Source organism: Condylura cristata, unplaced genomic scaffold (assembly GCF_000260355.1).
Source record: "Condylura cristata isolate star-nosed mole 26May11 unplaced genomic scaffold, ConCri1.0 scaffold00026, whole genome shotgun sequence".
Lineage (NCBI taxonomy): Eukaryota > Metazoa > Chordata > Mammalia > Eulipotyphla > Talpidae > Condylura > Condylura cristata.
The window spans coordinates 12,632,299-12,649,193 of NW_004567127.1; the positions used below are offsets into that span (position 1 = coordinate 12,632,299).

Sequence of the window (16,895 nt, forward strand, 5' to 3'; positions counted from 1 at the left end):
CCATAGAATATGGGTTAGTTAAGCACAGCACATCTACTTTTAAAGTATAATTTAGCTCTGGTGGTATTTAAGTATGTTATTTTAAAAAGATTTAGTTATAAATATCTGAAGCAAGCTAATATGTATTTTTTAAAGTTTAATATTCTGCAATATAATATATCAATTATAATTTGCAGCTCTTTAGATAGAACAAGTAACTTAAAATAGTATGCTAAGAGGCTTTTAAATCTAGTTGTGAAGATACAGCATGCAAATGAAAACTAACTAATAAAAAAGAAAGTAATACATGTTATATAAAGTAACATATGTCCACAGAAACCTGTGTGACACTATTTTATAGAAAAAGGTGCAGGAAGCATCTGATTTTTATGCCTCCCTCAATATCTCATTTATATTCTTTTTTATAGAATTTACAAAGTCATTTATGGATGTATATGCACATACAAATATATGGTATATATTTAAAACTAGTTAGCTAGTAACAATGAGAGAAGCCAAAACAAATATATAGAGAACATGTTAAAGCTAAGCCAACCATAATTTCCCATAACAGTGGTATAACCACTACTAACTAACATCTATGGAATATTCAACTTAGGCCACCATTACATGACATCACCTCTTTTACAGGGTCCACCTGGGGAGGTCATTCAACCCTTACCAATCTTGTCACCCAAAAAAACAAGAAGACATACTGAAAGCATACAGGCAGACACAAGTGATAATATTCTGGATTATTCGGATGGAATGGAAGAAATTTTTGGATCACTCAATTCCCTGAAACAAGACATTGAGCATATGAAATTTCCATTGGGTACTCAGACCAATCCAGCACGAACTTGCAAAGATCTGCAACTCAGTCATCCCGACTTCCCAGATGGTATGTTAATAATACATGACAAAGCAAATGTACTGAGCTTCTAAGTTACTGAGGTGCATTGTCAGCTCATTAATTCTAGTTAAATGTTTAATATAGTCTCTAAGTAAAACTAAAACAAACAATTATTAATTCCAATCTTGTCGACAGAAAAAGTAATTTACACTGCATAATTGAAGATCTACTTTGGAAAACCCCTGTCTGTTAAATAAGGTTTCATTTAATTATGACAAGATCATTTTTGGATGATTATCAGTAACACAAATGCACTTTGCATTGTAATAACTGTCATGGAATGGGTTTCATGTGTTCACACATGAGCATATTACCATATAATTATGTATGTCTCCTCTCATACTCGCTTTATATTAGTTGGAACAAAATTGACTGGTTACATGGTGTAACTGAATCCTATTTTAGCTATCAGTTTAATATTACTTTGGTCAACTGAATATTTAAGAATTGGACTAGCTGGAGACAAAGATTTCTTTCTTTGATCCACAAATAATCAGATCAGCTATAAATAATTTATTAGTGAAACTAATCAGATTTATCGTACCTACTATTTTTTTAATTAAAAAACCTTCATAGACCTATTGTGAGAGGATAAAAGTTTCAACTCTCCAAGTTAGTTATCGCAGACAATGACTTAATTAACATGGGGCAGATCTTTGATTTTTTTTTAACTTTATGTCTTTATTCTACTTAATAACATTTATTTTTTATTATATATATATATATATATATTACATAATTCTTCATTTTGTATTTTCATCTCTATTGTAAGCCTCCTGGACCTCCCACCACCACTTCTCTGATTTTTTAAGCTCCCAGTTTTTTCTCTCCTAGACAGCTTTTTTGCATTATCAATCCTATATGAATGTTACAACCTATTAAAATAATTCCCTACAGGTAGAAAAATTTAATCCAATTCAGAAACAGTCACCACCACATGAGCCGAATGTCACAAAATCCCCCATCTTAATCAAGCGCAGCCTGTTAAGTGTCTTTCCTGGTGGTGCAGTGGGCTAAAGAACAGCACTGTGAAGCTAGCCATTTAAGTGTCTTTCCTGGTGGTGCAGTGGGCTAAAGAACAGCACTGTGAAGCTAGCCATAGCAGCTTCAGCACAAGTTCAATCTCGAGTTCAATCTCTGGCCTAGGAGGTGACCCATGTGGTGCAGCAAACCTCTCCTGACCCTCCTGCTGCTCCCCTCAGGAGTATGATTCATAGATCTGCCTGTTCTGCTCCCCGATCTGTCTCTGGTGAATCCTCTCACTGTCTCTGCACTTCTAGCCTGTACCCAAGTTCTACATAAATAAATAAATCTTAAAAAGAAAAAATACTAGCATTAGCTTCAAGAAATCCAGTACTAAACTAAGCACTGGAACTTTTAAAATGTTGAAAGTTTATAACCAGTAGATTGGCATAATTCAAATATTTGAAATGGATGATAGTATGGAAAATGATAGGAAAACAGAATAGTCACTACATGTATGTCAGTTCTACATCAAATAGCTCAGGTTAACAAGTACCACTTTGCCAGTTATTTAAAGTATAACTCGGTTATTCCCACTACTATGATCATTACTCAATTGGTATGAATTAACAGTCATGATTATTCACTGACAAATTTGTTCTGCAGTATTTAAATAATGGCATTCACAGCACTTACTTAAACATATAAAGCAAGCCTTCCTCTTAGGATCCAATTCAAATATAGAGTGCATTTATTTGAAATGCATTTTGCTATGCAAAAGTGTGATTCTTGAGACTAAGTAAAAACTATCACCTCCATTGTTACAGATGAATAAACCTAGAAAAATATATTGACTATTATTTTCAGATTACTTACATAACATATGATATTTAGGTTTGTGTGTACTTGACCTCAATATGCATAACAAGTTATTACATATGAAAAAATGCAGTGTTAATATTTGAAGAAGTAAGAGCTAAGCCGAAACCTAAAGGTAGTTGGCATACTAAGAATAAAAAAGATAAAACTTAAAAACTTATAAGAAATATCATAAGTTAAGAATGGTTATTCCAGTTGATAAAGGATGACATGATTTTTTAAGTATTTTTTTTTCTGAGAATTTCAACTTACTCTAGGTAGAATTGCATTAATGGAATAGCCAGGAAGGGTGGGGGCATTTGCAAACTTTGAGGCAGAGAGCACAGGGTCACTCTTTAACTATTCAAACAGATACCCTTATATGACCAAGAAAGGACCAATAAAAGGAATTCATGTAGAGAAAGAACTATGAATACTCACTTTCCCTTATTTTTCTTTCTAATTAAATGTTATATATCTATGCAGACACACACACACACACACATACGTTCCGTTTTTTATATGAGTTACATATTATAACATATTTTTCTGCCTTCTAGGTGAATATTGGATTGATCCTAACCAAGGTTGCTCAGGAGATTCCTTCAAAGTTTACTGTAATTTCACATCGGGGGGTGAGACTTGCATTTATCCAGACAAAAAATCTGAAGGTGTAAGTACCAGTTTGTTTTGCTGGTGACTGCTGACAGCTCCTGCCATGTTTTTGCAATATTGAACTAAACAAGAAAATTATACTGTCATATTTTCATTTATCGGCTTTTCTTACAGAATAATTAGAGCATTGCATTTGCATAAACATGAGTAACTCACCAAAGTGACATACAGAGTTAACAATTACTTCCCTCCTTTATTTCTCACCCAGTTGCACCTGCTTGCTCCCTAAAATGTTGTTTTCCCATGACATGGCACAGCTGATTCTCAAATTTATAGTGCACGAATCTAGTATTCTTCCCTCTAATTAGAATGTGGTAGAACTGACCGCTATATAATATGTCCAAAATAATGCAATTTAATGAAGAATTAATCTTTACTATAAAAAAGAGCATTCTCTGAATTTGAATATTTTTGAATGTTTAAGATTTTCAAACATGTTCTTTTATTTTTACATAGCAGCATCAATTATTTGAGGTCTCTCTTTAAAACTAAATGCAAATTAATAACAGGGAAAGATTTTTCACTGGAATGCTTCTATTATCCAAACATACTGTAGGTGAGAAAGTTTATCTTTATTTGTATTCTTTTAATAAGTCACCTTCTTAGTAAATGCTGTGGACATAGAGAGAAATGGAAATTCCTTCAGGTAGAACAATTAGCTTTCTATGTGACTAATTATTTTCAGGAGACCAGATTATAAGAAAGGGTTAGTAGAGGCACAGGAGACAGAGTAATGTCTATTTTCCAACCACCCCTGCATACAGCAAAGCATAATAAGCTTTGCTAGCCCTAGAAGAAATGTGAGAAAATGGGAAACACCTCCTGTTACAATGATGACTCAAATTCCCTTTAGTGAGCCGATATAATACAAGGGTATTATACTGATCTTTGCAAAGCCAAACAATATGTGCAGATCTAGAAAATTTTCTAAATATTCTTGCCTCCTGCCAGTGACTTTTCCATAAAATCCCATCCTTAGTTACTGGCTGGTTACTTTTATGATGCCTCTTTGGGCTGTGGATTACAGATGGTACCTGAACTGATGGCCACTGGCTAATACTGACTGGACTCTGCAAGGCCTAAGAGTTCCACCAGCTTCCCTACCAACATCCTTAGTGTCCATTTACCACCTTATTTCTCCTCCCCACCAAGCCCCGCCCCCATTCAACCTCCCCTAAATTTGATTCAAATTCATAGACTCTATCTCAAATTTTGTTTCTTACCTCATTCTGTGTAAATCAAGGTGCATGCCATTTTAAAAGCTCTTCAGTATCTCAGTTAATGAAGATGACTGATGGATACATAAATAATATTGTTCATAGCTGTTACCTACTTTCTAATTTTCATTTATTTCTTTGCAACAGGTAAGAATTTCATCATGGCCAAAGGAGAAACCAGGAAGCTGGTTTAGTGAATTTAAGAGAGGAAAACTGGTATGTTTTTACCTCATAATGAAATAGTTTGTCATAAATTTCATAAATGAAGCTCAAATTATCGAAGTCTAAATACAGTCTGTGAAAGTCCAAATTATTCTAAGCAGGATTTCTTATCTCTCTAGTTTGCTTTACCTGTAGCTTTTACTTTATATATTTTAGAGAAGTCAACATGTTTGAATCAAAGTTAATTGAATTATGCTAAATTATTAAAATTGATCATGGACCCTCCCTGGTGGAGCAACAGGATAAAGCACAGTACTATGAAGTTATCCATAGCCACCACAGCATGAGTTTGATCCCCAGCCAGGGAGGTGACCCACATAGTATGGCAGACCTCTCCTGACCCGCCTGCTGCTACCCTCAGCAGTGCATTTTACTAGATCTGCCTGTTCTGCTCCCCACTCTTGTCTCTGGTGAATCCTCTAACCCCTTCACCTCTGGCCTGTACTCCAGTGCTTGTTATGCATAAGTAAATAAAGCTTTAAAAATAGTAATAATATAACCAAATAAAGTAGGCATTTCATAAAGAGTAGAGCCAGACATAAAAAAATGGATTGCTATTAATAGCAAATTATCTACTTGATATCTTTGATTCTAATTACTTCATTTTCAATTCACTTGGGGCCTAATTTATTTTTTGTTACCTACTTCAATAAAAACTTTTAGAATGCAATATATTTTCCTGATGGCTATATTTGAAAATAAAGTGAATGATGGACTTGTCCATTTATATATTTATAGCACAATTTTACTTAGATATTTCTGTATAATCACTAATTCATTGTTAATAGTTTTCTAAGATTAAGATTACACCAAAACTAAATATATATTTTAAAACTTTAAAATAAAATATTAAAATGTTTAATTAGTGTATTTAAAGTTTTACACATCCTGATAATTACTAATTTTTTTAGTGTTCTTCGAAACAACTGTTATTTTCCAATAATGATTATGCAGTTATTGCTATATAAGTCTCTACATACTTAGGATGTCTGGTGAAGTTCTCCAATTGACATTACTCTCCAAATCAGTCATCAAGTTACATATTAAATATTCATATTACATTTTTATTTGTATGAGTCAATAATATAAACACAGAAGTGTATGTGGATTTATTTTTGGCTGTTTTGTATTGTTTTCGTTAGAGTACATTTCCCAAATGTTTTTTTCTCTGTCCTTACAAAGATCCCATCATCTGCATCCCTGGTCAGTAGGAATAAGTGAAATCAACAGAATGGAAGCAAGTCACAGATCACTGTCTGTACCCTGACTTAATCTATAATCTGGATGATTTTATTAGTTATTTTTTTTTAAATCCAGATTCAAATGTTTCAGGTAATCCTTGCCCAGATTTCTGGCAGATTTAAACAAACAATAAAACAATGAATAAATTTGATGAAGGAGAAGGTTTTAAATAAATCACAATTAAGACTGTTTTCCTGCTATAAAAACAAAGTAAGTGTTTACTAGCTCAACAAATTGTTCACTTGCATTGTCATGAGTGTTATGCAGTGAATTAGCACATCATCTAAGAATCACAAACGTGCAGGCCTATACTGAAAATTAGAGGGTCCAAACACCTTAGGAGACTATCATCCTAAAATGAGAATTGCAAAAACGTATTTCAGAGGTTTGAACCAGACAATTACTGATAGCTACACTATGATGTGACCAAGTACACTGCTGAGGGGAGCAGTGGGTGGGGCTGGAGAGGTCTGCTGCACCCTGTGGGTCACCTTCCTGGCTTGAGATCAAACTTTCACTGAAGCAGTGGGGGCTAGCTTCATAGTGCCGTGCTTTGACTCGTTCCACCAGGGAGTGCCCCCTATGGTGAACTTTACTAAGCTACACACTTCAGCATTGCATTGAGACTTCTATTTCCATGCTACATTATTTCATTCATTTGTTATATACAAAGACACAGAAGTATTTTTTGCAGGTTTTACTGATTAGAAAAAAAAACACATAGAATATCACTTGGCTTTTTCCAACTATAAGGAGTGCATACATGAACTCCTTGTGTGAGTACAATAGCAGTGTCACGAAGTCCTGTCTTGTTCTTCTGCCCCTTAATGCACATTTTCTTTCATTAAATTAACACAGGTTGATTCATCCGCATGCTTCTGGGATCACAGTTCACTGTTAACAGTTATTTTTTAGCATACAACAGAAGATGGTCTTAATGTTTTTATTCTTTTATTCACAGCTTTCATATTTGGATGTTGAAGGCAATTCCATTAATATGGTGCAAATGACATTCCTGAAGCTGCTGACAGCCTCTGCCCGGCAAAATTTCACCTACAACTGCCATCAGTCAGCAGCCTGGTATGATGTGTCATCAGGAAGCTATGACAAAGCACTTAGGTTCCTGGGATCCAATGATGAGGAGTTATCCTACGACAACAACCGTTATGTGAAAGCGCTATACGACGGCTGCGCGGTGAGTATCCTTTCCGCCAGTCTCCTCTTGCAGAGGGGAGAGGAAACGCTGTTCCGAGGTGTGATTTTTCTCCTGAAGTGGCTGCTAGTTGTTAGTATTTAAGTATTTCAGTATTTAAGACTGACATTTTAAAATACAGTATGTCAGAAACCACTAATGTCACACACACAAGCACACACACACACAAACTCGACAACAGAGACACATTTTTAAAATCATAGCAGAAGGTAGTCTTGGATCATGCGACGTTGTATGGACTTATTCCTGACATTTTAATAGTGTTAGAGCTGGTTATTCCTGAAATACAAGTAACAAAACTTACTTTCATTCGCTTCCTTAATCCTTCAGCTTAAAATGACAGATAAATGGATCATCATTTATATAGTTTATACCTGAAGGGAAAACCAATTACTGTATCAAAATGAATAAAAATTAAAAAAAATAAATTTATGAATATAAATAAATATAGCATAAATAATTGCCATGCATTTTGTTGATACAGAGCTTGTTGATTTGGTTCTATCTTATGCTACTTTAGGAAACTGCCATCATTTTTATTATTTTTATCTTCTGGAACTCTCTCATTCATTTAAGAATTTCATATTAAAAATGATATATTGCACTCTCTAAAAAGCTACTTGTTTTAGCTGTCTTTGATGACTGAAGGAGTCATAATTACAAATAAGCAGACCTCTGTCTTCAGAAAATGAATGGCCTACTCATAGAATAAAGAGTAAATAAAGCAAATTAAAGGAGCAAGTGTTTGGAAGGCTTTCCTAATGATAATGTGTTGATAATTACCCACAAAATTAATTTATAGCAGCAGAAAGGTTTTGACTTTTGAGTTCTATTATAATTTATATACTGTATTCAAATTTTTCTTACTATTTGGCTATGTATATATATATATAATTATAGATAAGGATATATTACTTACATAGGAATATGTGTGATCCAATCCCAACATCAATTTTCATATTAAACTGTGTTTATCAGTACAGTAAGACCTTTTTTTCTAAACTTTATCCAGAGGCTTAAGAAAAAAGCAACATATGCTAAAAATATGAAGTAATTATATAACTTCTCATTTCTGTTTAACTTTACAGTCCAGAAAAGGCTATGAAAAGACTGTGATTGAAATCAATACACCGAAAATTGATCAAGTCCCTATTGTTGATGTAATGATCAATGACTTTGGTGATCAGAATCAGAAGTTTGGATTTGAAGTTGGTCCTGTTTGTTTTCTTGGCTAAGATTAGGAAAAAGAACACATGAAATCAACAGGAAATATACCATTGTGCCACCGACTCATTTTATGCCACCTGCAAGTTTTGAATAAGGATGATAGAGAAAACAACTTGCTACAGATGTCGTACCAACTAGGGGATACTGATGCCCTTGCGGGGACAAGATGACTTGATAAGAGCTTTGAAAATCATAAAAATGAGGTAGTGTGGCTGAGATGGAAACAGGCCTTACTCTTGATTCCCAGTTCTCACCCCTTCTTTTTCTAATTGGATTTCTTTGGTGCTGTAGAAAAAAAGAGAGAAAACTATATATTCATAAAAGATATGGTGCTCATTCCCATCCATCAAGGATGTGCTAACCAGTGTGTTTAATAAATTGTAATTATTTTATGTACAGTTCTAGACTGTTATCTATGTGTCCATTTCCAAAACTTGCACGTGTCTCTGAATTCCATCTGACTCTAATTTTATGACAATTGCAGAATTATGATGGCATAAATATATGTATTATGAAAAAATAAAGTTGTAATTTCTGATGACTCATTCTCTTTCTTTGATTAATAATAAAATGCCTTTGTATATATTGATGTTGAAGAGTTCAGTTATTTGATGTCGCCAACAAATTTCTCAGAGGGCAAAAAACTGGAAGACTTTTGGAAGCACACCCCGATCAACTCTTCTACTGACAGTAACTTTGCTGAATTTCCTCCAAAAATATCATGCATTTTGATGCTTTATTTCATGCTATACCTCAACCGGTTTTCTTTTCAGAATCCAAGCTTTCACAAGATACTTGTATATATGGAAAATAAGCAAGTTTATATTTTGGGACGAGGAAATGTGTGTCAGAGCTATTTTAACAAATTTATGCTTCCATCAAATGTACAATTTATGTACATTTATGCTTCCATCAGATGTACAATTTTTGACTATCTTCTCTCATCTTATTGTTTTCAGTGTCCTTCAATAATGCAGGTTAATATTAAGAGATAAAAAAGCAATTATTTATGAATTTGTGCAATGTTATATTTTAATCAACTTCTTGAATTTGATTCTAAGTTGCATATTATAATAGTCTCAAAGAGTATTTTACCTGCACCAATAATATTGGTACTTTCAAGATAATATCAAGCATTATCTGACCTATCGATTGCTAAATAACATGGGTGGGCTGTTACTAGCAGTGATTGTTTTACAAGTCATTCGTATTAAAAACAATCAAAACTTTTTTTTCTGCTAAGGTATTTTCTTTCTAGTAGCTTGAAATAGCAGTAAAATTTTAAAATTACAATTTGAACTTTGTATCTATTTTAAATAATATATGTAAGACTTGAAAATATATGTTTTATTATTTCTTATATGAGTGTTAAATTAAATGATACCAGATTCCGCTGGAACATTTTCAACTGATAATTTATCACAAAAGAGCCTTCCTGTAATATTGAATTTAAGAAGTGAACATTTGTCATTCAAAAGTTCTTTTATTTTTGAAATCAAGTTTGTAAATGTCCTTTGAAGAAGGGAGATATGAATCATATCAATAAACTCAAGTCTTGTCTACCTGGATTGGTCATTCTCTTTCTTAAGTAGTTCCAAATTATTCTCTATTGCAGAAAATGTTTCTAAAACTATTTCTTGACCATCCAGCTTAGAGCAGTTTTACACTTTTGAGTAAGCATATTTCTTTCCGAGATGTTTAAATTTTCCACATGTCTATAATAATAAAAAACATTTGATAATACACTATTTCAGGTAGGTTAACATGCTACTTAATAATAAAGTAGGTTGTATTTTAACTATCAAACCACTTTATTATTAAACATTACACAAAATTTCGATCATTTTAGCATTGAGAATAGTTCCAGGGCTTTATTTAAAATATTATCTCTTCTTTAGAACTGAAACTACCAAGGAGGGAGGGGAGGGTCAAGAGAATGGTAGGGAGGGGGCTCAATGGATTGTGGTGATGGGCTGTGGGTGTCCTGGTGGTGGTCCGGCTTGTTAACAATACCTGAGGAAGGAAGAAGAGCATATACTTCTGATACAGAAACAATGAATGCTCTCTCAAGCTTGCTCGCTCGTTCTCTCTCTCTATATATACATATATATATACATACATATACACATATTATACATATATATACATACACACACACACACATAATAGGTAACCCCATACACACACAGCGGGCGAGACAGGAGAGGTCTGCAGTGCCATGTGGATCACCTCCATGGCCTCCAGGGATCAAACCTCATGCTGAAGCAACTGGAGCTTTATTCACAGTTCTGTACTTTTAGCCGTGCCACCAGGGAGGGCCCCCAAAATGCAATTTTTCAGATGGCAAATCATCCCTGTGCTCCTTATCCCAGCTAATGACACCATTATCAGCACACTCACCTTGCCAACCAAACACAGTTGAGTCCTGGCCCTCCCTGCTGGTGAATGGATTTAAGCACAGCACTATGGAGCTAATGCAGCTGCTACTGCAGCTCAAGTTCTAGTCCAGGCCAGGGAAGTGACCCATATGGCGAAGCAAACCTCCCCTGACCTGCCCGCTGCTCCCCTCTGCCGTGTGTTTCTGCCAGTCTGCCTGTTCTGTTCCCCACTCTGGCTCTGGTGATTCCTCTCATGCCTCCTACCTCTGGCCTGTACTCCAGTTCTTGTACATAAATAAATAAATCTTTTTTAAAAAATTGAGTAATTGAGCCCTTATCAATTATCCTCTATTCCATAAAACCAGTCACTGTATTTCTGGCAATTTGTCTTCCTAAGTATCTCACACATGTTGATTCTTAAGCACATAAATTTAGGGCAGTGATTTTTTTTAACCAAGTTTTAATAGCTTCTATAGTATTTCCTTTATCCAGATCCCTTTATTCCCAAATCTAACTTTCTTACTGAGATGTCTCTAAAAGAAATGCAAATGCAAGCAGAGTGTTGCCACATACAAATTCCTCAAAGGTTTGCCATCACATTTTCTTTGACATTTTTGTTTTACCACATATGAAAAATGCATTCACTTTCTCTCCCTCTTTTCCACAGGCAATTGTCTCACTTTTTCATTTTCTCACATATGAAAACTACATTTGCAGACTCTCCTAGTCTCTGTTTTTTATCCACAGTTACCTTACACAAAACTGAAACAATTTTGCAAACATATTTGCTGTGTTACTCCTGATATACAGTTGCAATTCCCTTTAGAAAATATTGGTTGCATGTATTAGCATGACACATTATTTATTCTGGAAACTACTGGCCAACAGAATAAAGGCCAAATACTTTAAGCTGTTGAGTAAAGCTTTTTAAAATGCTTTTCTCCACATTCATCTGTTGGAGAGGAAAGAAAATTTCCTTTGGGAAAATTATGAGTTGGCGGAAGTCCTCTGGATACTTAGAAAGAGTTCCACAAGGGCAAAGTCAGTTCTCCTGGTAGATAGATCCCCCCTCAGGAAGTGGCCTGGCTGTTTCATTTTCCTTTTTTTTTTTTTTTTTTTTTTGGTTCCCTGTCAGAGTCTCTTGGTTCCACTTCATGTCCTGTTGCTTCTGTAGAAAAAAACCTCAAAAGGTAACTATTCCTATTGATAGGATGCCATGGCCATAGTTTCAATGTTTTAAACAAAGTATCTCAAGCAAAGACTTTATTTTTGAAAAGGGATGGATAGTAGCCATATGTCCTATAGAAGTATGTTTTAGTGTCCCTTTACTAGAACTCCAAATGATGAGCCACATTTTGATAAACTAACGAGAGAATGTCTTAAAAAAATTTCTCATTTGTTATATAAAAATTCACCTTAGAAGATTTTTAGATGAAAATAGCAAAAGGTTATCTATTGTATTTGGAAAAATACAAATGAAATTCTTAATTATCTTCCCCCTCCCATTTTTTGCAATTCACAAGTTTTCCCAGTCTTCCCAAAATATCTTCATGACTTCCTTAGTATATGATTCGATTACTATAACAATGTCTGATTTGTCTTCGATCAACTTCCTATCTATTACTTATGAAAATTACCCACCTCCACTTCCTACTCCAATTCACAAACACTCCAATCCATACTCCCATTGCTGCCAGTTTCATCTTTCTTTAATTATTCAAGTGTCACAGTTCGAATTATCTTCTACTACAATAATATTGCCTAACAACCAACTGAAAAACTTAATGATTTTAAATGTTATGGGATTGTTAATTTTCATGAGTTTTGGATTAGATGGGAGGCCAGATCTTGCGTGGGCTTACTCATGTCTGCAGGAAATTGATAGGTAAGCTAACAATCAAGAATTGCCTTACCTATAATCAATTTGCTTCTATGGTTTCATATGCTTGAATAAAGGCACACCAGACTTCAAGTTGTGTGTATATGTCAGTTGGTGTGTGTGTGGGGGGGGAGTTAGGGGAGGAGACGCAGAAAGAGAAAGAGATGGAACATGTACACGGTCATTAATTCACTAACTTGAGGCCAAGGTCAAAGTGGCTCTGCTCTTAACTAGGACATACTCAATTGGCCGAAGTTACTAGTCAGCAGATTCATTGGAAAAGGAAAATGTCCCCACCTCCTAAAGGAATAGCTGTAAAGTCACATTATATAAAGCATATGGATGAGGGGAGGAACTGAATATTTTGGAACTTTCTGTATCCTACCTGTAAACTCTCAATCGCTGTCAATCTGCTGTAAATTGTCAAGGACTGAGTGTTTCATTTCCTGATCACGTAGGAACTCTACTTCCAAGACTTCAAATCCAAAAACTGTGTCTATCTACGCCTAACCTTCACTTTTTCATTGAATTTAACCTTTTAAAAAGTTTTTTCCTAAATGTGCACCTTCTACCTGAGTCAGATTATCTGCTCACTCTGACATAAATATGTCTCACAATTTTAGTCATCATACTTCTATGTTCTCACCAGTTTTCCTTTCATATGCCATTTTCATAAAATATATACTCATTATATATGTGTGTGTATACAAATTCTATTTTTAGTAAACTGTAGCTTTATTTTTACTAAGCCTCCATTTTTCATAGATTCTGGGATGTTTCTAGATTACACCAAATGAACAATGCCACTTTTATTTATATCTCCAACATATAAACATACCATCAGTACAATTTTGACCCATGGTTACATAGTTCTTTAGATCATAAACTCTTTAATGAGTGTTAGCGTAGTCTACCCAACAAGCATAGGGAATGTATATGATCCCCAAGCTCTAGAATTAGTGATGATTATATGATATGTATGTTAGGAGTTGAATTCTGTGCTGCAAAAATTCATATGTTAGAGTCTTGTCATATGGGGTTTAGATCTCACTACCACCTTGGTGAAAAGTTTTCACTTATGACTCAAGCCAGTTGCATAATTGATGTTAATGGCTTATTAGAGAAAGTCCATATTACAATAATATAAGCATACAGTTCAATTGACAGTAAAGGGAAGGAAGTTCTAAACCCCTAGGGTAGTAGTATTGGAGGCTTGTTGGAGACGGGAGGCATTTTTTGGAGCTTCCACTGGGGCCTTAGTTGATGGGCAGGGAGGACTGTCCTGGGCAGAGCCTCCACTGGCTGTTGCAAAAGCCAGGAGGAGGCTTAGAAGTCCTGGGAAGTTTCTCAGATTTTCGTAGGTCAGCGCTTATATTTATACCACTGTCAGAGATGCACTACCACGGCTGTAAGTTAGTTTTATTTTGCATTTGGCCTCTAGTAACAGGTTCAAATTATCCTTGTGTTTAGGGCATCTGTTTACCAAAGTCCTCTTAAATTAATGGTGCTTTAATTGATAACATAACTCAGTTATATTAATTTCTTCCTCCCTTATATAATATCACTACATAAAATAAACTCTAATCCCCAGTATGTTAGAATGTGACCATATTTAGAGCTAAGGCATTTTACAGAGCTGGTCACGTTAAAATGAAGCTCTATAATACTATTGAAATATATAACTATTATGCTTATAAAAAGAAATTTAGATACAAAGGCAGACAGAGAAGACAGACAATGTGAAGAAACATAGGGACAAAGCAACTATCTATAAGGCAATGAGAAATGACTGAAATAGTCCTTTTATACCTCTGAGAAGAAACTAATATCTTGATTTTATTTTGGTTTGTTTTTTATTCCAGTAGTGTGCGTTTACAACAGTATGTGTAATTCAAATCCATAGGATCACATATGGGCAAAAATAAATAAAAATTAGGGGGCCTCCCTGTTGGTACAAGGGCTTCAGTCTCAGGAATATGAAACTATCAGCAGTCATTGCAGCATGAGTTCTAACCCCTGACCCACCTGCTGCTCCCTCAGCAGTGTTTGGTCAATCCACCTGTTCTGCTTCCCACAATGATGCTGACAAATGCTCTCAACACGCCCCCCCCAACTGACCTGCATCCCAGACCTTGCATAAATAAATAAAATAATTATTTAAAAGAAATAAATAAAAATTTAAAAGGTTGAAAAAAACAAAAACAACCCTGACAGCTATTCCTTTCCTATTGGACTATGATTAGACAGATTTTTCACTTTTCTTCCTTCACTCCAAATTTGTCACACCCCAAATTTGTCTGTGTTTCTGAAACTTTCCGTGTAGCAGCCTACAGCTCCCACAGACTACTGTCCAACCTGGCCTGACACATTTGAAACAAGGAATAAAATAGTAAGACATGCCTCTGAGACTTGCTTAAACTTCTCTGGTAAAGAGAAACACAGGCTGACCACTGAAATTGAAAATCCAAAGCAGTACTTCAAAGATAAAACGATACCAGAAATAGAAACAAGTAATCATCAAGAGAACGATTTAAAGCACCTACTGATGATTTAGTCTCACAACCAAACTCAGGCAGAAGAAAATTCAATAGTGTTCAATGAAGTAAACTAAGGATGGAGGAAAATAAAATCCTAGTGCCTAAGATAACAATAGTATTGATGACTGCAGATTCTGTATGACAGATGCTCTCGGCTGTTACTTCAGAGGTTGCTGCAAAGCCTCAGACCAGTTTGGGGCATCATAAACTATTCAGTAGAGACCGTCTCATTCCCAGGACAGAGTGGTTCGGCAGTTTTCCTGTGTTGTTCTTGGGGGAGCCTCAGCTGTGCGCAGTCAGCTGGCCTGTGCTTCGGTGAGCCAGGGGGAGCTGTTTGGCAGACGGAGCTGAAAAAAGACATGAGACACGATTCTACCACAAGCAGGCTGTAAACTGGCCTGATGATCAAAACCATCTAAGGGATAATAAATGAGCCACCAGAACTAGGCGTATCATTGTCCCAGCAACCCAGAGAGGAAATAAAGAGATTATGGAAGTCCAACGTCAGTGACTAAATAGCCAAATCTTTCAAACCTGTGATGTTGGTATGAATAATGTTGACTCGCAAACATCACTTTTACTTTTGAAAATGAGATTCTAACCTTTAAAAATTCATGTATCTGATACTAACAAAATGGAAGGGCTCACTCCATTTTTGCAGGGAGGCAAACTTCTCTCCCTATTGTGCCTTCCTGCACAACTCATTGTTTATTCATTTCGCATTATGTTTACTGACCCCTCCCCCACGCCTTTAGGCTTTTGAGTATAAAACTTAGGTCTGTTATCTTAAACAAAAAGTGGTTGAAAGGCAATGGGAATTGGGAAATCTTGATGAGAGTGAATTCATTGTTCTGAAAAAGCAAACACCAAAGAGAGTTGTATTAATAAGCTCAGAAGAAATGGACAGTTCACCCAAATATCAAGGACAGGAAGTCAGACCTCAAGGAAGTAAAGCACAAAACAAGGAAATAAAACAGTAATATGGGAAGGTTTACATTCTTTTCACCGCAATAGTGGGTAGGAGCCCAGAAAAATTTTCCAAAGTAAAAATTTTTGTATTAATTTACTTTAGCTGTCCTAACAAAATATGCTAGATTGAGTGGGTTAAAGAAATGAAATTTATTTTATCAGTGTCTGGTGAGAGTTCCTCTTTTCCTGACTTACTGCCTTCGCTGCACCCTCACGTGGGGGTCTGGGGTAAGGGCAGAAGAAAGAGAAGTAGCGCTTATGTCTCTTATAAAGGCACCGATCCCATCTTGAAGACAGCATTTTTGAGGTCTCAACTCTCCTGAATGTCCTCCTAAAAGTTTCCAAATACCATTACAATTGGGGTTAAGATTTCTGCATATTAATTTATAAAGGGCGGGAGAGGGGCAAACACTTGGTTCATAACAGTCTCCACTAAGGCTACCTTTTCCAAAGCTACTCACTAACTTGAGCCCATATGGTAAGAAAACTGTATTAGTCAGGGTTCTCCAGAGATATAGAACTGATAGATGATGATGACAGATAGATAGATAGATAGATAGATAGATAGATAGATAGATAGATAGATAGATAGATAGATAGATAGATAGATAGATAGATAGATG

The 16,895-nt window shown here is 35.3% G+C and overlaps 1 protein-coding gene across 1 annotated transcript in view; it reads left to right on the forward strand.

Annotated features, from left to right (window-relative positions):
- Positions 1–10,016, forward strand: part of COL11A1 (collagen, type XI, alpha 1) — a 168,838-nt gene extending 158,822 nt beyond the window's left edge. Inside the window, exons 63-67 of the mRNA XM_004689723.2 lie at positions 631–880; positions 3,274–3,386; positions 4,753–4,821; positions 7,031–7,264; positions 8,371–10,016. Coding sequence (XP_004689780.1) covers positions 631–880; positions 3,274–3,386; positions 4,753–4,821; positions 7,031–7,264; positions 8,371–8,517 — 813 coding nt within the window. The 3' untranslated portion in view covers positions 8,518–10,016. The remainder of the gene's footprint in view (positions 1–630; positions 881–3,273; positions 3,387–4,752; positions 4,822–7,030; positions 7,265–8,370) is intronic.
- The last annotated feature ends 6,879 nt before the right edge of the window (positions 10,017–16,895 follow it).